This window comes from Esox lucius, chromosome 23, assembly GCF_011004845.1.
Source record: "Esox lucius isolate fEsoLuc1 chromosome 23, fEsoLuc1.pri, whole genome shotgun sequence".
Lineage (NCBI taxonomy): Eukaryota > Metazoa > Chordata > Actinopteri > Esociformes > Esocidae > Esox > Esox lucius.
In genome coordinates, this window is record NC_047591.1 from 25,165,601 (window position 1) to 25,187,530 (window position 21,930).

General features: G+C 43.6%; 3 protein-coding genes across 8 annotated transcripts in view; 2 read left to right on the plus strand and 1 right to left on the minus strand.

Moving 5' to 3' along the window:
- Positions 1 to 6,245, minus strand: part of galt (galactose-1-phosphate uridylyltransferase) — a 53,726-nt gene extending 47,481 nt beyond the window's left edge. The window contains exons 1-5 of one of the 3 annotated variants that reach the window (XM_010899068.4): positions 5,884 to 6,245; positions 5,408 to 5,598; positions 4,600 to 4,724; positions 2,979 to 3,108; positions 2,760 to 2,816 (exon numbers count right to left, since the gene is read on the minus strand). In XM_010899068.4, coding sequence (XP_010897370.2) covers positions 2,760 to 2,816; positions 2,979 to 3,108; positions 4,600 to 4,724; positions 5,408 to 5,598; positions 5,884 to 5,920 — 540 coding nt within the window. In that variant the 5' untranslated portion in view covers positions 5,921 to 6,245. Of the gene's footprint in view, positions 1 to 2,759; positions 2,817 to 2,978; positions 3,109 to 4,599; positions 4,725 to 5,391; positions 5,599 to 5,883 lie in introns of those variants that run through there. The other 2 variants (XM_010899069.5, XM_020042979.3) reach the window with 2 other exon arrangements.
- A 105-nt stretch (positions 6,246 to 6,350) lies between these two features.
- On the plus strand, positions 6,351 to 9,219 carry sigmar1 (sigma non-opioid intracellular receptor 1). Its single transcript, XM_010899070.5, has 4 exons — positions 6,351 to 6,662; positions 7,175 to 7,375; positions 7,614 to 7,706; positions 8,085 to 9,219. Exons 1-4 carry the CDS (start codon positions 6,518 to 6,520, stop codon positions 8,312 to 8,314), a joined length of 669 nt encoding a protein of 222 aa, XP_010897372.1. The 5' UTR covers positions 6,351 to 6,517; the 3' UTR covers positions 8,315 to 9,219.
- A 1,325-nt stretch (positions 9,220 to 10,544) lies between these two features.
- Positions 10,545 to 21,899, plus strand: katnal2 (katanin p60 subunit A-like 2). Of its 4 annotated transcripts, XR_003777873.2 has the most exons (18): positions 10,545 to 10,966; positions 11,255 to 11,325; positions 13,328 to 13,494; positions 13,591 to 13,627; positions 13,727 to 13,856; positions 14,034 to 14,135; positions 14,224 to 14,307; positions 14,397 to 14,474; positions 15,056 to 15,154; positions 15,660 to 15,723; positions 15,813 to 15,931; positions 17,022 to 17,113; positions 18,598 to 18,708; positions 20,551 to 20,713; positions 20,840 to 20,942; positions 21,084 to 21,164; positions 21,293 to 21,438; positions 21,659 to 21,745. XR_003777873.2 is itself a non-coding variant. In XM_029117159.2 (16 exons), exons 1-16 carry the CDS (start codon positions 10,916 to 10,918, stop codon positions 21,796 to 21,798), a joined length of 1,611 nt encoding a protein of 536 aa, XP_028972992.1. In that variant the 5' UTR covers positions 10,548 to 10,915; the 3' UTR covers positions 21,799 to 21,899. The 4 variants fall into 4 exon arrangements, 2 of the variants coding, with proteins under 2 accessions (XP_028972993.1, XP_028972992.1); XR_004575242.1 differs by having other exon boundaries at positions 21,084 to 21,438; XM_029117159.2 differs by lacking the exons at positions 21,084 to 21,164; positions 21,293 to 21,438 and having other exon boundaries at positions 10,548 to 10,966; positions 21,659 to 21,899.
- Positions 21,900 to 21,930: the final 31 nt, after the last annotated feature.

Genomic DNA, 21,930 nt, shown 5'->3' on the forward strand with positions numbered 1-21,930 from the left:
CTATACATAACATATACAAACCTAAACAAAATATACTGATCAATATATAAATTATACAAATCTACGTATAACTTATACAAATGTTTGAGTAACTTATTTTTAGAGTTCAGCACATTAGTCCATCACACCTCTTCCTGGGTTAGAGTTAAACACACTAGTCCATCACATGTCCTCCTGCTCCACAAACCCTGGTCCACCAAGAAATACTCCTTCCTGCTATAGTGATGAAGATTTTCTGGCCATTTGAACACTTCCTTAATGAACTGAACAGAGGTTGCTAAACTTGGCCTGTTAAGAGGTTTAACAAAGCATATTTCCTGCAACTCATAAAGACGTAGCCTTTGTTTCCCAAAAACCATCCCACAGATGTAAGTAGGTTTTGGTACCAAAGTGTCAAAGCACGGCACAGCTGATCATGGCAAATAGCTTAACATTAATAATTATTCCACATTACTGACCAGGGACCAGCTCCTGGGACCAAAGCAAATAATGAGCTAACTACTATTAATGTACCATTTACTCTAATATTAATGATCCATGCGCACCATCATTTCTTACCATGTTCATGCTAAAATATATTGATGCCACTAGCATTAGTAAAATGTGACCCAACTGTATGATATTATTAAAAGATTATGAATTGGATTTTATAGGTCTAGGCAATAGCCCATTATTTTATTTCAGTCTTCTCAGTTTTCAACTGAAACAATGAGAAATGTATAATCTACTATAATCATCATCATCATCATCATCATCTACCGCTTATCCGGGGCCGGGTCGCGGGGGCAGCAGTCTAAGCAGGGATGCCCAGACTTCCCTCTCCCCAGACACTTCCTCCAGCTCTTCCGGGGGGACACCGAGGCGTTCCCAGGCCAGCCGGGAGACATAGTCCCTCCAGCGTGTCCTAGGTCTTCCCCGGGGTCTCCTCCCGGTGGGACGGGACCGGAACACCTTCCCAGGAAGGCGTTCCGGAGGCATCCGAAACAGATGCCCAAGCCACCTCAGCTGACCCCTCTCGATGTGGAGGAGCAGCGGCTCTACTCTGAGCTCCTCCCGGGTGACCGAGCTTCTCACCCTATCTCTAAGGGATCGCCCAGCCACCCTGCGGAGAAAGCTCATTTCGGCCGCCTGCATCCGGGATCTTGTCCTTTCGGTCATGACCCAAAGCTCATGACCATAGGTGAGAGTAGGAACCTAGATTGACTGGTAAATCGAGAGCTTCGCCTTGCGGCTCAGCTCTTTCTTCACCACGACAGACCGATACATCGACTGCATTACCTCAGAAGCTGCACCGATCCGTCTGTCAATCTCCCGTTCCATCCTTCCCTCACTCATGAACAGGACCCCTAGATACTTAAACTCCTCCACTTGAGCCAGGCACTCTCCACCAACATGAAGTGGGCAAGCCACCCTTTTCCGACTGAGGACCATGGCCTCGGATTTGGAGGTACTGATTTTCATCCCCACCGCTTCACACTCGGCTGCAAACCGTCCAAGTGCATGCTGAAGGTCCTGGCTTGAAGGGGCCAACACGACAACATCATCCGCAAAGAGCAGAGACGAAATCGTGTGGTCCCCAAACCTGACACCCTCCGGCCCCTGGCTGCGCCTAGAAATTCTGTCCATAAAAATTACTACTATAATATTATAATCTATTATAACCTCCACCAAGACATACAAACCTACTCATTCAATGTTTAGCAGGGATCTTGTGTGTCAGTAGGTGAAGCAGAAGGGGAAAACTGAACTTACGACATACATGTTTAAAATGTGTGGGCAGTCAATAAATAAGGAAAGGTTTTGTTTTAGGAGTGGTCTGGGCAGTCTTTTCAACTTTAGTAACAATGGCTTCTGAAAACAACTCACAGATTTAGATGAAACCCCTGTGAATGTTCAAACAATAAACTTTCCCTACGCCTTAAGACGGAATCAGAACGCTGGTCTGTCCTGATCCTCTCTGTCTGAGAAATACCAGACAGCCTTCCTTCATAAATAGTCTCTGCCCGTCCAGACAGAGCAGCCCCGGCCCGTCCAGACAGAGCAGCCCCGGCCCGTCCAGACAGAGCAGCCCCGGCCCGTCCAGACAGAGCAGACCTGGCTGACACAATTCACTACGGCAGAGGACTGAGGCAGCCTATCAGTTAGGAGTATTGTGTCAAAATATGGTTGCTGAATACGTTTACTATTTGGGGAAGAAAATGTCTCTCTCAGTGAAGGAAGCAATGGCGATCTCGACCCCTCTGAGGTCAGGTTGAGCGTTACTGACCCTACTCTCTAGGGAGCTACATCTGCTGTCTCTATAGCCATTATTTATTCACTATCATTTAAATGAAATGTAAAAGTTTGTTGGCAAGTGTTACCACAGAAAGTGCCTCTCTTCTCAGACACAGTAACACACAGTAACAGGGTAGGTATCTCTCTCAGACAGAGTAACAGGGTAGGTCTCTCTCAGATACAGTAACAGGGTAGGTCTCTCTCAGATACAGTAACAGGGTAGGTCTCTCTCAGATACAGTAACAGGGTAGGTCTCTCTCAGATACAGTAACAGGGTAGGTCTCTCTCAGATACAGTAACAGGGTAGGTCTCTCTCAGATACAGTAACAGGGTAGGTTTCTCTCAGATACAGTAACAGGGTAGGTTTCTCTCAGATACAGTAACAGGGTAGGTCTCTCTCAGATACAGTAACAGGGTAGGTTTCTCTCAGATACAGTAACAGGGTAGGTTTCTCTCAGATACAGTAACAGGGTAGGTTTTCTTACTTGACAGTGAGGATGGGGGTTGGAACAGCCCATCATGGCTCCTTTATTTTCAAAAATCTGAAACACAGTTAGAGATAATTGTAAATAAACAGGAGTAAATAATCAGGCATTAATGAACAAGCATGAATAAGCAGGTATTAAGTTAATACATATGTATTAAAGAACAGGTAACAGGTGTTAATGAACAGGTGTAACTAAACTGCAAATTTCAATACATACCTGGACCCAGGGGTAGGTAGACCCTAGATCCACCATGAGCTCTGCCCACTTGTCAATCACTTTGATGATGTCAGGTATGGCCATGACAGACAAGGTGACATCCGACCAGGGATGGAAACACATCACCTTGCTGACAAACAACAACCACACATTAGACCCTCTTTATCTGACCCCCAATACACACATTAGACCCTCTCTATCGAACCCCAACCACACATTAGACCCTCTTTATCTGACCCCCAAACACATTAGACCCTCTCTATCGAACCCCAACCACACATTAGACCCTCTTTATCTGACCCCCAATACACACATTAGACCCTCTCTATCAAACCCCAACCACACATTAGACCAGGGGAGGGTAAACATCAGTATTTTGAAATTAAATGGAGGGCTGCTTTTGTATAAGTTGTTAATCATAAATGATTTGCAGGCCAGAAAAGGGCATTCATAAAAATATTTACACAGTATGTCCATTATAATGTCTAAATAATTTTAATTCTGATTCCAATGTACAAGAATGGGCTGGTGAGTTGTTTTACTTCCCCTCAAAACTATTATAGTTTGCCAACCCCTGCATTAGACCCTCTCTATCGAACCCCAACTACTCTGGCACACCAAGCCCCCTAGTGGAGACACTGCAGAAGGTTGACTACTGACACACCAAGCCCCCTAGTGGAGACACTACAGAAGGTTGACTACTGACACACCAAGCCCCCTAGTGGAGACACTACAGAAGGTTGACTACTGACACACCAAGCCCCCTAGTGGAGACACTACAGAAGGTAGACTACTGACACACCAAGCCCCCTAGTGGAGACACTGCAGAAGGTTGACTACTGACACACCAAGCCCCCTAGTGGAGACACTACAGAAGGTAGACTACTGACACACCAAGCCCCCTAGTGGAGACACTGCAGAAGGTTGACTACTGACACACCAAGCCCCCTAGTGGAGACACTACAGAAGGTTGACTACTGACACACCAAGCCCCCTAGTGGAGACACTGCAGAAGGTTGACTACTGACACACCAAGCCCCCTAGTGGAGACACTGCAGAAGGTAGACTACTGACACACCAAGCCCCCTAGTGGAGACACTACAGAAGGTAGACTACTGACACACCAAGCCCCCTAGTGGAGACACTACAGAAGGTTGACTACTGACACACCAAGCCCCCTAGTGGAGACACTACAGAAGGTAGACTACTGACACACCAAGTCCCCTAGTGGAGACACTGCAGAAGGTTGACTACTGACACACCAAGCACCCTAGTGGAGACACTGCAGAAGGTAGACTACTGACACACCAAGCCCCCTAGTGGAGACACTACAGAAGGTAGACTACTGACACACCAAGCCCCCTAGTGGAGACACTGCAGAAGGTAGACTACTGACACACCAAGCCCCCTAGTGGAGACACTGCAGAAGGTTGACTACTGACACACCAAGCCACCTAGTGGACACTGCAGAAGGTTGACTACTGACACACCAAGCACCCTAGTAAAGCAACACTTTGGCCTTGTGTGTATTTTTACTGAATGTATGTAAACGCTTTGTAGAATTGTCCGTTTTGAAAATAATCCAATATCCTCCTTATAATAGAGAGTAGTGACTCCTCACCAGAGGCCCCGGGCTGCTTTGGACTGGAACAATGGGTGTTGATCTGAGCCTGGGTCTGGACCATCGGGCTGAAGGGCTGGGAAGTCATTCTCAAATACAAAGGTGCTCTCATAGTCTGGGTTCACCTGGAATTAACACACACAGTTCATCATTAGCTAATACATTTTGTGCATGAACTATGAAGAGCACAGAAACATGTGAGGAATGTCTGTAGCTATTAATACTAGGAAACAACCAGACAGAGTGCCTCCAACCTTGAACCTTCAAAACCAAAGTGGCAGACCTGAAATATGCATTTATTAACCTTGGGTTACCTCAGAATTCCCTTCTTTGAAAGAGTGTCCTCTCACTAGCCTATGACTCAATATCTCACAGAAACATGCTCACAGGCTAAGAACACACTGCAATATGACATCTGACCCCTGTGTAATGAAACAGGCAGGGTGGTTCTAACCAGCTGAAAATCACCCTAAGCAGGTGAGACCAGAAGCAGCTGGAGGAAGGTATTGGAGGTCTGATTGGTCCCTTTCAGATGGAATGTTATGAGTGTTCTGACTGTCTGTCGTCACCAAAGATCCCATGGTACTGATAATAAGACTGTAAATATGAATGTCTTTTAGTCAACCAACCAGGTAAAGTAAGGGATATATAAATAACTTCCCAGTCAACAGCCTTGCATAATATTAACTGTGCCACATATACAGCTTTAAGTGAAAGAGATTGTATGAACACACATATCCAGGTTTGATGGATTAAGAGTCCCTTGAACATGATTTCAGATGTTTACTCAACATTGTGTGTTCCGCACCTCTCCATTGGCTCTGGTGTTCCCAGGACAGAGGGGGTTGTTTGGGTCATGTCGGGGGACGTGGAGTTCCTCCTCCTTCTCCACCTGGCCGCTCCAAGGCCTCTTCATCCGATGGGCCGATACCAGAACCCACGTGTCCCGCAAGGGGTTATAACGCAGGTGCTGGTGTTCTGATACACACACACACACATCTAATTTTATGAATAAGCCCAAGTAGTTCAGACAAAAGGTAGAGTTAAACCGGATGAGGTTCCGTCAGGTTAACCTTAGAAACAACACAGGCCTAACACGGCCAGCAGGTGGCGACAAAGATCTATACAGGTGTTTGTTTTCTACCCGAACGCCTAAACAGGAACTGAATCACGGGATTTTTTCTTGCTGACTATCATATAAGACCAAATACACACAAAACATCTTGTTAGAATGTATTCTGGTTGTGTCAAGCAAGTCCTTTTCCAAGAAAGAGATATGTTTACCTTTTGGATCAAAGCGGACTTCAGTATTGCTGAGCATTGCAGGGGTCTTTGTGAAAGTTGTCCTGTGAAGTCAAAACCTCTGAAGCTACAAACCGGGTAAATCTAATGCTGTTCTGAAACCTCAATTTCTACTAAAATGTGCGAGTATCAACGCTGCCCATACGAACGCATAATACTGTTGGGGGAGGCATGTACCGTGGAGATAAAAGCGCGTTCAGCACAACAAGTAGGTACCGTTTATAGTATGTATAGTAGTTTATACACCTTTAATAGTTAACAACAACACGAAAGCGGTTTCACGCTATCTTGCAGACTGAACACAAGACACGTGACATCGAAAATCCGGCGTCCTCGCGCGAAAAGCAAACGCACCTTCTATATTTGTACCGCCCATTCTGACCCTTCCTGTCTCCGCGCATATTGTTACACGATTCCGATTGGGGGATATATTTTAAATTATTGGTTTGTCATTGGGTCCGTCAGTTTGTTTAGCCTATGGTTCAGCCACCTTCTGATGAGTACATAGGTGAACGTTTAGACGCCTTGTCCATGTTTACCATAGTCTACACTCGAGTGTGGACTGCTGATTTCCGGTTTTTGTCGTCGTGGTTTGCTACAACAAAATCTCAGAGCCATGTCTTTAACGACTAAAGTATTAAAGTTAATCTTGCTGGCTGGAGTATCTGTGTTGATAGTTCTTTACCTGCGACATTGGATGGCTAACAAACAGTATGTATTCACCAAGGAAGATGTGGCTATTCTGGCCAAACAGTATGCGGGTAAGTTCACAGCTACCGTTAGCAAGTCTCAAATGGCTATCTTGGATGGTTAATTACACTTTTCACTCTGAGTGCTGCTAACCATTTTAATGTTATGCAAGCTTTTCAGCTACTGCTTAGCTAGCTGAGAAAATAATGGGATTTGCTTGCTATCCCAATAAAACCCACACAATAGTATTTGATTTTACTTGGAATTAATCACGTGTCATTTACAGGGAGTTCATATAATGATGAACTTAGTCGCTTAATAAGTTTAATGGACTGTACATGATGATATCACAACTTTACATTTGTTTGGCATATTTTAACACCCATATCTGGCCTGACGACATGCTGCTATGCTTCAGATGCTGAAATTCAACACTACCGTTGTTTGTTCCTTGGGGTTTAAGGCCAGGTGTTTTGTAAAAGCGCTTTGTGACATCTGCTGTTATAAAAAGGGCTTTATAAATAAATATGATTGATTGATGCAACGGAATTATACTGACCTACCAGTCATGTAATGTCTTCAGGACAGGACCATGATCAGGCATTCTCCAAGGTGGTGGTGGAGTTGAGGAAGAAGTACCCAGGCCACATCCTACCAGACGAGGACCTGCAGTGGGTGTTTGTTAATGCTGGCGGCTGGATGGGCTCCATGTGCCTCCTCCACGCCTCCCTCACAGAGTACGTCCTGCTGTTTGGGACAGCTGTCGATACAGGAGGACACTCAGGTTAGGACCTCTCCTGGGCCACATGCCTATCATAAGGAATTGGGGACAGTTAAGATCCTAAGTTGTTCCTGGAAGACACTTGTCAGGTCTGTCCTCCATCCATCTCCCAGACTCTGTTTACAGAACCACAAGGATAGGAGGACCTGTTCACAATGACAGTTCCCCTCTGACTTTCAGCAACAGCGGGCAGTAGAATTTTGGTAACCTGTTCAGCTATAATGTTTTTATGTTTTCTTAGGTCGTTACTGGGCAGAGATATCAGACACCATCATCACAGGGACCTTCAGGCAGTGGAAGGAAGGATCAACACACAGTGAAATGTACTATCCAGGTCAGACCACTGATATTATATAGACATCTCTAAGACCATAACCATTTGCTGAAGGTTTAAAAAACAAACCACGAAAGAAACAGCTGAAGATGGCTTCAGGATCGGTCTGGCAGAGCATCTCCAAAGAAGATACCCAGTGTTTGGTGGCTTTATGGCTCACAGACTAGGCCGTAACTGCATGCAAAGAATATGCAACCAAATATTTAAAATGTGTTGACAAGTGTTTAGTTTGAACATTATATTAGTCTTTCAAAATACATTTGGTGCAGTGAAATAAGGATAATAAGTTGAAATAAGTCTTGTGTGGGGGTTGAAATAAGTCTTGTGTGGGGGTTGAAATAAGTCTTGTGTGGGGGGTGTATTAATCCGTCTTAACAGGGGACACCATAGTCCACGGGGTTGGTGAGGCCACATCAGTCCAGTGGAGTTCTGGGACGTGGATGGTGGAGTATGGCCGAGGGTTCATTCCCTCTACCCTGGCGTTCGCCATGGCAGACACGCTGTTCAGCACACAGGACTTCATCACCATGTTTTACACAGTACGGGTCTATGTGAAGGGAATGCTGCTGGAGGCCAATACACTACTTACTGAAGCAGGAGTCTTCTGAGGAACTTAACTCCTGACCCAGGAAGAACTGTCAAAGTACTGAATGCTTGGAAATGGTCTATGTTCTTGGACATTGTAGGATAGTTTATTTTAAAGGAGATTAGTCTGGACTGGTCTTCTTCCCTTTAGGATGCCAATACCTGTCTGGTAACACTGCTGATTACATCAGTTTATAAAGGTGGCACAGCTTGGTGACTCTAGATCTACTGGGGCTGGTAACCAGATCCTATTGTTGTTTTCACAGTCAGACCTGGACATCCAGGCTATTGAGCAGAGACTCTTTGGATCAGATGTCTTGAATCCAACACCAGAACTACTGTTCAGTGCTACTAATACGAATCCTACATGATATTAACATACAATATTACACATTGGAAGGAAAGCCACTGACAAGAGTTGGTAGAACACAAAAAAAAGAAATATCTGTCATCCATCAGATTTAATTTTTGCTTTGGGAAGTTTTTTGGGAGGGACATGGAGGGTTGTTTTTTTACATATACATTTCACAGGTTGTGCTAATTGTATTCTTGTTTAGCTCAACAAATTATTTACATAAATGCTCCAAAATGCAACTGGTGGAAAAACCCTGTTTTCATTTGGTCATACACATAGTCACTTTGGCATTGAAAGGAGAATGCATATAACTGAGTTCAATCCACAACCGGCCGGAATTTAGGCAACTGGTAATAAGACTGTTCTTAGCAGACTTACACAGTAAAATAACAGTTTAAAACATAATCCCATACATGCTGTACCATCATCCTTCCAGTGGTATGGTGCACAAATTAATGGAAACAAAGAGTGACAAAAAAATCTACACTTTGTATTTGTAATTACAAGAATGTTTAATTTTGGTGGATTCCCTTGAATCATTAACAAATAAATATATTCCACAAGAAAATTATAGATCATGATTTGTGTTTTTTGATAGTAAACAGCCTTTTTTGTTTGTCTTGTCTGTTAGGCTACTTTTAATCTGCACAATTTCCCCATTGATGTAGATGGTTTGTTTCAGTTAATTCGTGTATATAAATGTAAAATTAGATACTTTTCTGACTTTCTATAGTAGAAACTGGTCAAACGTTTTCTCACTGTCAGGCAGATTGAGTGTCTTTGTTGCCGGGGGTGATATCCAGGGTGACAGAATGTGTGTCTTGTTGCCGAGGTGATATCCAGGGTGACAGAATGTGTGTGGCTTGTTGCCGAGGAATAATGGTTTATTATAGTTATTCTACTTAAAGATGCCCAAATAACAACATTACATATCCAGGCCAAAATGGGAGGTGTAAAGAAATATTTTGTTAATCGCAAATCTGCTTTAAATGCCTGTTTGACTAGGTTTTATTTTCCGTTGTAGTATTGGTGGCCGAATTGGGGGGCTGCATTTCAGCCTGCGGTAAACCACATCAGGAATGAGTAAAAATCAGTTGTTAGATTATGCATTTTCTTTGGAATACTGAAACTTCAACATACGGACAGTTTGGAGGCTGCATATCACTTTTATCAACTTTATCCACCATTTACACGAGCTCATGCTGATTGTCACACAGCGATAATTGGTCCCGGTTGTATAGCTACACAGCTTCGACAGTAGCTCATGCACATAACGTTACGTAAGTTTACAGTTACATGAAACTTATTGGGGCTAGGCAAGAATAGCTCTCGTTAATAAAGGCCTTGGTATAATCTTCGTGGACTCCACGCTACCATAAATACACCACCATGAATGTGTTCCTTGATCAGTCACAGAGTTTAAAAGTTGGATGACTTTGCTGTACTACTGTAGTCTAGTTTGTAGTTATATGTAATTACCTTTTTTGTAAACCCTTGTAACTCGTGAAATGTTCTGATTAGTCATGCTTATAAACAAACTATATTATTGATAATACGTTTTGCCTCAGTTTTAACATTTCCCTGTCTTGTAACCAAATAACAAAACGATGATTTATCAAGCCAACGGACCCAATTTTATTTCAAGTAAGCACTGTGAAATCATATCAACCATGTCCCGATGAAAAGGTGGAAATTGCATTTAGGCCTATCTACCTTTATTGTAGAACATGCATGGGCTGCAGAGGATTACTTGCTTATTGGACAATTAAAATAGTTGGCCATCAGATCATTAGAAAATAATGCCGGTTAAGGTTAACATTTCTGAAATAATACGATTTTTTGTGCCAATTATGGATAGTCTATTTTGTTTAGTTTAGTAGATATGCCTAAACATTTGGATCTGTCACTTACATTTGGAAACAAATGTAAATAAACAATGGATTTCCGATTGGATTCATCATGTTTTGACGGAGGACGTTACAGTGCGCTTCGTCTTTTATAGACACTAGTATAGTGAACGACACGGTGTCGTGAACTTCAACAAACGCAGATGCCGAAGTATACAGACGGGGATAATGTGATCTTGGCGTGGAAAGTGTCCAATACAGTGTTGTGTGTATCACATAATTTATCTAATCTTTGTGAACATTCTACGTAATGAGTTTCACATGGTTTGATGAATTTGCTCTGTTCATTAGCTAGCTTATTTCCGAGGACAAGAACCACAATTTTTAGCTAGCAATCGAAAGACAAATTGCTTCATGACACAATGGAACTTTCATATAAATTCATTAAAACCTCAAATCAAGCAAGAGAGGCGGTAAGTATTGTTTCAATTCATATGGTGCGACATGCCCAGGCATAAATCTACTTACGCACCATGTTTCTATGAAGTTAGCTGGCTATAGCTAGTTAACTTGCGCAATGTAGCCAGCTAGCTAACAGTAGTTGCACGCATCAGTGGAGGCAGTCGGCGTCCATTGTTGCCTAGGCAATCTGAAGTGGCGCGGCGTCGTGAATACTGCGCCACCTGCTGGTAGATATTCTTGGTTGTAACAACATATCCCGTGGAAAGTCATTTTACGAATTATTGTTTTACTACATTTAGGATGAAATGAGAACGGAGTCCAGAAGACGAAATCTGCTCATTTTAATCTTTCATCATTTAATGGAGGAGGGGTAAGTCTATGATATTCTACAGGGCTATGCTTCTATACATGGGCGTGCACACTGCACACACAAATACAGTGGGCAGAGCAAGTATTTGATACACTGCCAATTTTGCAGGTTTCCCCACTTACAAAGCATGTAGAAGTCTGTCATTTTTATCATAGGTACTTTTCAACTGTGAGTGACGGAATCTAAAACAAATCCAGATAATCACATTGTATTATTTTTAAGTAATTAATTTGCATTTTATTGCATGACATAAGTATTTGATACATCAGAAAAGCAGAACTTAATATTTGGTACAGAAACCTTTATTTGCAATTACAGAGATCATAGCAGGTTTGCACACACTGCAGCAGGGATTTTGGCATACTCCTCCATACAGACCTTCTCCAGATCCTTCAGGTTTGTTGCTGGGCAATACGGACTTTCAGCTCCCTCCAAATATTTTCTATTGGGTTCAGTTCTGGAGACTGGCTAGACCACTCCAGGACCATGAGATGCTTCTTACGAAGCCACTCCTTAGTTGCCCTGGCTGTGTGTTTCGGGTCGTGGTCATGCTGGAAGACTCAGCCACGACCCATCTTCAATGCTCCTACTGAGGGAATGAGGTTGTTGGCCAAGATCTCGCGATACATGGTCCCATCCATCCTCCCCTCAATACTGTGAAGCCGTCCAGTCCCCTTTGCAGAAAAGCATCCCCAAAGAATGATGTTTCCACCTCCATGCTTCACGGTTGGGATGGTGTTCTTGGGGTTGTACTCATCCTCCTTCTTCCTCCAAACACAGTCAGTGGAGTTTAGACCAAAAAGCTCTATTTTTGTCTCATCAGACCACATGACCTTCTCCCATTCCTCCTCTGGATCATCCAGATGGTCATTGGCAAATGTCAGACGGGCCTGGACATGCGCTGGCTTGAGCAGGGGGACCTTGTGTGTGCTGCAGGATTTTAATCCATGACTGCGTAGTGTGTTACTAATGGTTTTCTTTGAGACTGTGGTCCCAGTTTTCTTCAGGTCATTGACCAGGTCCTGCTGTGTAGTTCTGGGCTGATCCCTCACCTTCCTCATGATCATTGATGCCCCACGAGGTGAGATATTGCATGGAGCCCCAGACCGAGGGAGATTGACCGTCATCTTGAACTTCTTCCATTTTCCAATAGTTGCGTCTACAGTTGTTGCCTTCTCACCAAGCTGCTTGCCGATTGTCCTGTAGCCCATCCCAGCCTTGTGCAGGTCTACAATTTTATCCCTGATGTCCTAACACAGCTCTCTGGTCTTGGCGATTGTGGAGAGGTTGGAGTCTGTTTGATTGAGTGTGTGGACAGGTGTCTTTCATACAGGTAACGAGTTGAAACAGGTGCAGTTAATACAGGTAATGAGTGGAGAACAGGAGGGCTTCTTAAAGAAAAACTAACAGGTCGGTGAGAGCCGGAATTCTTACTGGTTGGTAGGTGATCAAATACTTATGTCATGCAATAAAATGCTAATTAATTATTTAAAAACCATACAATGTGATTGTCTGGATTCCGTCTCTCACAGTTGAAGTGTACCTATGATAAAAATTACAGACCTCTACATGCTTTGTAAGTAGGAAAACCTGCAGGATCGGCAGTGTATCAAATACTTGTTCTCCAAACTGCATAGATGTAGAAGGAAAACACTGTAAAGCTATCACAGCCAGAATCATTCATTTTTCTAAGGGGTGCTGTGCCCTTAAACAAATGTCCCGGTCACACTGAAAAATATGAAGGTACAGTAAGTAGAAATTACATATACAGATGTACATAGTGATTTAAAATAGGTGCTGTAGAGTCTTGTGACGTTTATCTGAGTCTCAATAGTTGCCTGAATACAGTGGAAAGGTTACACAAGGGTTGACCAGAACTTAACCTTTATGTCATTCACTAGAACATATCCTATATGTCATTCTCCAGAACATATGCTATATGTCATTGACCAGAACATATGCTATATGTCAATGACCAGAAGATACTGTATCCCGTTGACAGGTATATGGATGCAGCTTGTGCTCTGGAACAAGAGACCAGCGTTGCCCTGCGGCAGTTTGAAGTGTGTGATAATATAGACTTGGACACAGTGTTGATGGAGTATGAAAGTTACTATTTCATCAAGTTTCAGAGATATCCCAAACTCACCAAGAAAGTGCCTGAACCAGGTTGGCAAAGCAACAATTGTTTTGATTTACTTTCACTCTATGATATGTGTTTTGGGTATAGTCACACACTTATTTTTTATATTTTGTTCTATCTAGTTGAAAGCAGACTTGCAAGAAGTTGTGGTAAAAAGAGGTGAGACTTCTTATAACAAGAATGAGATGACTGATTTCTGGAACGCTGTGATGTCATGTTTTCTGTATAATCTGGTGTGTCTGTGTGGGTGTTCTTTAGGAACCCATGTACTGGAGCCCAGCACCTGCCCAGAATAAACTCCTTCCACAGACCTCCATCACAAGGTGGTGTCAAGAAGACAGAATCCAAGTTGAATGCCATCAAGGAAAATAGCAGCAGAGCTGCTAGTGTAGGTTCTGACAACGCTGTTAAAACATTCCATTGTGATGACTGACTGTGCTCACATTCCTCATCATAGACAGGGTTTTTGCTCCCAGTGATCTTTGCACCATGTTGACTAGGTAATGTAATATTGGGAATAGGGGGGAAACACAGCCATTTGAGCTTATGTTGTTCCTGGTTTTAGGAAAACGAGGTCCAATCCTCTACTCCAGAGTCAACAGAATTTGGCCTAAATGTTTCCCCAATCATCAGGAATGGAGGAGAGGGAGGAGGACCAATGAAGAAGGTAGGGAAAATACAGTCTCATTTTTTGATGTTAGATTTTTGCTGTGTTGATAATAAAATGTTTTGGTGGTTGGTACTCTCCTGGTTAGCTGATCAACTACAGAGGCCTCATCCAGGACGCCATTAAAGGGACAGCAAGCGAAGCGGCGTCCCACAGTCTGTCAGACCCTGTGGTACAGTACTCTAACCACTGACCCTTAACCCTGAGACCCCACAATGCATTGCCAAATCTCAGTTGATTCAGGCCATCTCTCCTCTCCAGGAACGTCTTCTGAAACCCCTCAGCGCCTTCAGTGGGATGAACAGTGAGATGAGAGAGCTGGCTGCTGTTATTAGCAGGGTAAGAGCTGTTAGTAGCAGTTTAAGGGGTGTTATTAGCAGGGTAAGGGGTGTTATTAGCAGGGTAAGGGGTGTTATTTGCAGGGTAAATGGTGTTATTAGCAGGTTAAGGGGTGTTATTAGCAGGTTAAGGGGTGTTATTAGCAGGTTAAGGGGTGTTATTAGCAGGGTAAGCTGTTAGTAGCAGGTTAAGGGGTGTTATTAGCAGGGTAAGGGCTATTAGAAGCAGGTTAAGGGGTGTTATTAGCAGGTTAAGGGGTGTTATTAGCAGGTTAAGGGGTGTTATTTGCTGGGTAAGGGGTGTTATTTGCTGGGTAAGGGGTGTTATTTGCTGGGTAAGGGGTGTTAATTGCAGGTTAAGGGGTGTTATTAGCAGGGTAAAGGGTGTTATTAGCAGGGTAAAGGGTGTTATTTGCAGGTTAAGGGGTGTTATTAGCAGGGTAAAGGGTGTTATTAGCAGAGTAAGAGCTGTTAACAGCAAGGAAAAAGCTGTTAATAGAAGGATAAGAGCTGCTAGCCTTGTATTATGAAGTGCATGTGTATTAATGAAGGTCTACGTTCCATCACTCTCCCTTTCTAAAGGACATCTATTTACACAACCCTGCGGTGCGCTGGGACAACATTATAGGCCTGCAGGCTGCCAAGCGATTAGTCAAAGAAGCTGTCGTCTACCCCATTAAGGTACAAGCCGCTAAGCAGCATGCTCTTTCTCTTCTGCCGCCCCACTTCGATTCTGAATGTCTCCATTAAAGGCTGTGTTATTCCTTAAGGTGACATTAAATCCATACTTTAATACCACCCAATCAGCCTCTAAAACACTGTCCTTTAACTTCCTATCACAGTGTAATGACAACAAATACCAGATCCTATCCTGAGACAGGAACACAGAAACATTAAATATGACAACAAATACCAGACTCCATTCCGACCCGGATACACAGAAATATTAGGCCTGAACATTGCAAATACCAACCCCATCCTGACATGGATATGCAGAGAAATTACATTATTACTAATTTATGTCTGGTACTACTATCTATGTAGCAGTCAGGTTCTGGTACTACAGTAGGTAGTTGTATTGTTTTGATGTAGTGTATTCTGGATGGTGTATTCTGGGTAGTGTTGTTTTGAGGATATAGTGTAGTCTGCGCAGTGGTTGTGTAACATTCCTCCATTTGGTTTCCAGTATCCTCAGCTGTTTACTGGCATCCTGTCTCCATGGAAAGGTCTGCTTTTATATGGACCTCCAGGTAACACGCGCTGACACACCCTCTAATAGTCTCTGAATCAGCCCATGGGAGAATGACCTCTCTCTGACCCTACGGTTGGGTATCATCAGGTACAGGAAAGACCCTCCTGGCCAAGGCTGTTGCTACTGAGTGTAACACCACCTTCTTCAACATCTCGGCCTCCAGCATCGTCAGCAAGTGGAGAGGAGACTCTGAAAAGCTGGTCAGGGTATGTAGTGGTCTGCCATAGGACCTTACTAACTTGACTGATTTGAATATTGACCTGAATCAGTCAATCAAATGTATTCATAAAGCCCTTTTTACATCAGCAGTTGTCACAAAATACTTTTACAAAACACCCAGCCTGACACTCCAAGGATCAAGCAACCACAATGTTGAAGCACAATGGCTACGAAAAACTCACTAAGAGGGGTCAAAATCTAGGAAGAAACCTAGTGAGGAACCAGGCTCAGAGGGGTGACCAGTCCTCTTCTGGCAGTGCTGGGTGAACATTTTAAGAGTACAAGTTGTAATAACGAGTAAATGCATTGTGGGCTGTGTCCACAGTCTATGAAACCTAACCCAGGTCAGAAGCATGACCAGATGGACGAGGAGGGGGACAACAGGGTGGAAGGGAGGGGGGATATCAGCTGGGATACTCAGGCAACGTCTTGATCTGCAACACAGCCAGGAGGGCTTTGGACAGGGGCAGCAAAAAGTCTTTAGAGCCTGGTACTCGGGAGGTCTGGGCCAAGAACTCATGTCCTCCTAAGTTTGAACAGAGCAAGAGACAAGAAAATATGGAGAGTGCATTCCTTAGGTTTACAAGGATTTACAGTGGAGAAGGAGAACTGACCCTACTCCCCCCAGCACATTAAAATAGCAGCATAAAACCTTGGGACTGAGACAGGGGGGTCCAGTGACACTGTGGCCCAACAGGCAGAAAGTCTATCCACCCACATTGCCAAGCATCAACCAAAGGGACACCAACCAACCGCAACCACCATGAAATGAGGGCCAAGTATTGCCAGCAGACTACACCCCAATTGCACAATGGGCACAAGCCATTGACTCCGCCCACGAATGGCATTGAAGAGAGGGCATCCCAGTGGCGATGAGAGCCCACCTGGCAAGACAGCAAGGGTGGACAGTATCAAGCGTTTGTGGTCACCTTCACACCCCTGGGCCAGACTACACTTAATCATAGACCATGCTGTAGAGATGAGTCTTAAATAGACATTTGAAAGTTTGCACTGAGTTTGCATTTCTAACCTTAAACACCAAAACATACCTAGATGTGGTGGTCCTCCTCTCCCCAGGTGCTGTTTGAGCTGGCTCGCTACCACGCCCCTTCCACCATCTTCCTAGATGAACTGGAGTCAGTGATGAGCCAGAGAGGGACTGGAGGGGGGTGAGTCTGTTATAATGACATATAAAGGGACTGGAGGAGGGTGAGTGTTATAATGACATAGAGGGACTGGAGGAGGGTGAGTGTTATAATGACATAGAGGGACTGGAGGAGGGTGAGTGTTATAATGACATAGAGGGACTGGAGGAGGGTGAGTGTTATAATGACATAGAGGGACTGGAGGAGGGTGAGTGTTATAATGACATAGAGGGACTGGAGGAGGGTGAGTGTTATAATGACATAGAGGGACTGGAGGAGGGTGAGTGTTATAATGACATATAGAGGGACTGGAGGAGGGTGAGTGTTATAATGACATAGAGGGACTGGAGGAGGGTGAGTGTTATAATGACATAGAGGGACTGGAGGAGGGTGAGTGTTATAATGACATAGAGGGACTGGAGGAGGGTGAGTGTTATAATGACATAGAGGGACTGGAGGAGGGTGAGTGTTATAATGACATATAGAGGGACTGGAGGAGGGTGAGTGTTATAATGACATAGAGGGACTGGAGGAGGGTGAGTGTTATAATGACATAGAGGGACTGGAGGAGGGTGAGTGTTATAATGACATAGAGGGACTGGAGGAGGGTGAGTGTTATAATGACATAGAGGGACTGGAGGAGGGTGAGTGTTATAATGACATATAGAGGGACTGGAGGAGGGTGAGTGTTATAATGACATAGAGGGACTGGAGGAGGGTGAGTGTTATAATGACATAGAGGGACTGGAGGAGGGTGAGTGTTATAATGACATAGAGGGACTGGAGGAGGGTGAGTGTTATAATGACATAGAGGGACTGGAGGAGGGTGAGTGTTATAATGACATATAGAGGGACTGGAGGAGGGTGAGTGTTATAATGACATAGAGGGACTGGAGGAGGGTGAGTGTTATAATGACATAGAGGGACTGGAGGAGGGTGAGTGTTATAATGACATAGAGGGACTGGAGGAGGGTGAGTGTTATAATGACATAGAGGGACTGGAGGAGGGTGAGTGTTATAATGACATATAGAGGGACTGGAGGAGGGTGAGTGTTATAATGACATATAGAGGGACTGGAGGAGGGTGAGTGTTATAATGACAGAGGGACTGGAGGAGGGTGAGTGTTATAATGACAGGGACTGGAGGAGGGTGAGTGTTATAATGAAAGGGACTGGAGGAGGGTGAGTGTTATAATGACATATAGAGGGACTGGAGGAGAGTGAGTGTTATAATGACATATAGAGGGACTGGAGGAGGATGTTTCATAGGGAGACAGTGTTGTATAGTCTCGAAGAAGAAACAACTAGGAAAATACTCAGTAGTTTTACACAAGGAATCCTACGCTGTCATGGGAACCATAGTTCTAGGTAATCTGACGAGTTATCTGACCTCCTGACTGTGTTTCCTAATAAATACACAGATCATGACAACTACCCATTCTCTTATAGATTCTGTCCTCTGAAGTTGCTAAGGCTGTTCTCTGGCTGAGTGTATTTCCCTGTTTCAGTGGAGAACATGAGGGAAGCAGAAGGATGAAGACTGAACTATTGGTTCAGATGGATGGACTGGCCCGCTCAGATGACCTGGTGTTTGTTCTGGCTGCCTCCAACTTGCCCTGGTGGGTCTAAACCTCTCTAACCCTAATCCTCACCTTTGACCATGACCCTGGTGGGTCTAAACCTCTCTAATCATATCCATCACCTTTAACCATGACCCTGGTGGGTCTAAACCTCTCTAATCATATCCATCACCTTTAACCATGACCCTGGAGGGTGTTGGCTTATGGCTCTTTTTGTAGAACCCAAGTCAGGGGGAGAAGCGTTCCTTGTTGTTTATTCACAAAATATAGTACATGTCTTTCTTAGATGTTCTGTCTTCTTCCGATCTCTCTCTTCATGGTCTTCCCAGATGTCTCTGTGCTTCTCCAAATGTCATGGTCTTAAACAGCATATATATATACACTAAACCAAAGACCAGTACATCCTACTTTCTGGACGTCTGCCAATCATATAGATGTGTTTTACATATGCATCCTAACCTTGTTTGGTATAGTGTCCATTCTTGAGTCCTGGTGCTCCTCTAATAATAGACAACAGCTGATAACTATGTGCACCTCATATAGCACCTACTCAAACATTCTTCCTCTGTGTTGTGTGTTGTTTAACTAGAGTATAGGATTATCATACATTTAAGACATTAGGAAAAGACATGCTTTCTCACAAGGGTCTAAACCTCTCTAACCCTAATCCTCACCTTTAACCATGACCCTGGTGAGGACTTGCAGAAGGAAGAATATGATAGGATCAATGACTATGGGTATCCTAATATATATTATGTGACACCTGATGACTATGGGTATCCTATATATAATGTGACACCTGATGACTATGGGTATCCTAATATATATAATGTGACACCTGATGACCATGGGTATCCTAATATATATTATGTGACACCTGATGACTATGGGTATCCTAATATATATTATGTGACACCTGATGACTATGAGTATCCTAATATATATTATGTGACACCTGATGACTAATATACACTCACCTAAAGGATTATTAGGAACACCTGTTCAATGTCTCATTAATGCAATTATCTAATCAACCAATCACATGGCAGTTGCTTCAATGCATTTAGGGGTGTGGTCCTGGTCAAGACAATCTCCTGAACTCCAAACTGAATGTCAGAATGGGAAAGAAAGGTGATTTAAGCAATTTTGAGCGTGGCATGGTTGTTGGTGCCAGACGGGCCGGTCTGAGTATTTCACAATCTGCTCAGTTACTGGGATTTTCATGCACAACCATTTCTAGGGTTTACAAAGAACGGTTTGAAAAGGGAAAAACATCCAGTATGCGGCAGTCCTGTGGGCGAAAATGCCTTGTTGATGCTAGAGGTCAGAGGAGAATGGGCCGACTAATTCAAGCTGATAGAAGAGAAACTTTGACTCAAATAACCACTCGTTACAACCGAGGTATGCAGCAAAGCATTTGTGAAGCCACTCATCTCCACTACAAATAGGGAAAAGAGGCTACAATTTGCACGAGCTCACCAAAACTGGATAGTTGAAGACTGGAAGAATGTTGCCTGGTCTGATGAGTCTCCATTTCTGTTGAGACATTCAGATGGTAGAGTCAGAATTTGGCGTAAACAGAATGAGAACATTGATCCATCATGCCTTGATACCACTGTGCTGGCTGGTGGCGGGTAGAATTCAGCCACGTAGAATTAAGGCAGTTCTGAAGGCGAAAGGGGGTCAAACACAGTATTAGTATGGTGTTCCTAATAATCCTTTAGGTGAGTGTATATTATGTGACACCTGATGACTATGGGTATCCTATATATATTATGTGACACCTTTTAACTCTCCGCTCTTCTACACTTCTACTCTTTTCTGCATCTTTCTATCTCTTCTGTTTTCACTCCTTACCTCTCCCCACCTATTTCTTCTCAGGGAACTGGACCACGCCATGTTGAGACGCCTGGAGAAAAGAATTCTGGTTGGCTTACCATCTGGCCCGGCCCGAGAAGCCATGATTTCACATTGGCTGCCTCCATTCAGCTGTACTGGAGGGGTGGAGCTACGTACTGAACTGGCCTATGACACTTTAGCACAAGTAGGGAGGAGGAGCCTGAGGAATCTCATCAGTCTAATTCAGGGTTTGATTAACCTGGTTTGGGTGCTGCTGTGTAAGATGTCTTGTTAATATATTTAATATAATTATAATGTCTCTTTGTTGTAGAAGACAGAGGGCTACTCTGGGTCCGATATAAGGCTGGTGTGTAAGGAGGCAGCCATGAGACCAGTAAGAAAGATATTTGATGCTCTGGAGAATCACAAAGATGGTAAGATAGCATTTCTACTCTCAACTAAGACGTTGAGAACTGCATTCATAACCCAATGGGAATTGGGAAATGTCGTAGTAATTAACTGCCATTTCAGTTGATCAATCTGTACAACATATATGGGGGAAAATCTTTAACCAGGTCTTTGAAAGCCAAGGAGGGCTGGAGTCAACCTGAAACCCCATGGCTCAACCCTAAGCACACTGATCCTGCTCTCTTCATGTAATGGATCATGCTTTTCTACAAATAAAATTAGCTCATAGCTTGAAACAATATTTTCTTACGTCTTGGTGGATGTGCACTCCTCAGTAAGGTACTGTCATCCCCAGTCCACTTTCTTCCTCTTTAAGGATGGCGACAACCCTTGAAAAATGTGCTGGTGCTGCCTTGCGGTTCAGGAAAAGTGTAGAAGCATGATGGACGCTGTTTAAAGGACTGACTAAGGCTGAATGGCGGGACCCTCTGGTCTACTCCAGCCCATATTGGTCTTGAAAAGGTGTAATTTAATCTTTTCAAGTTCTGATCATGTTCCACCATATGTGTCATACCTCGGAACCAGGGTAATACACATCATCTAACATTATCATGGTAATTTCCTTGTTAAGTCCAAGACAGGACCAGCTGACCAAATGCTTTGGGGAGTACCAAGGGGGTGGCTAACACATAAAATCAATTAAATCATGTGAAATGATGGCCGATGTTCCCTCCCCACACAGATAGCTTCAACATGCCTGCTATTCATCTGGAAACTGTGACAACAGATGACTTCTTGGAGGTGATAGCTCACACCAAACCCTCAGCCCGGAACCTGACCGACAAATACACAGCTTGGGAAACGGAGTACGAATCTGTCTAACACTGCACACGTATACAGATTCACAGACACATATTTATAATTAATTCATAATAAACAATATTTGTGGAATCCTGCTTCATATATATTTGGTTGTAAATGTTTTATTTCTGCATTCAAATTTCAGTTTAGTTT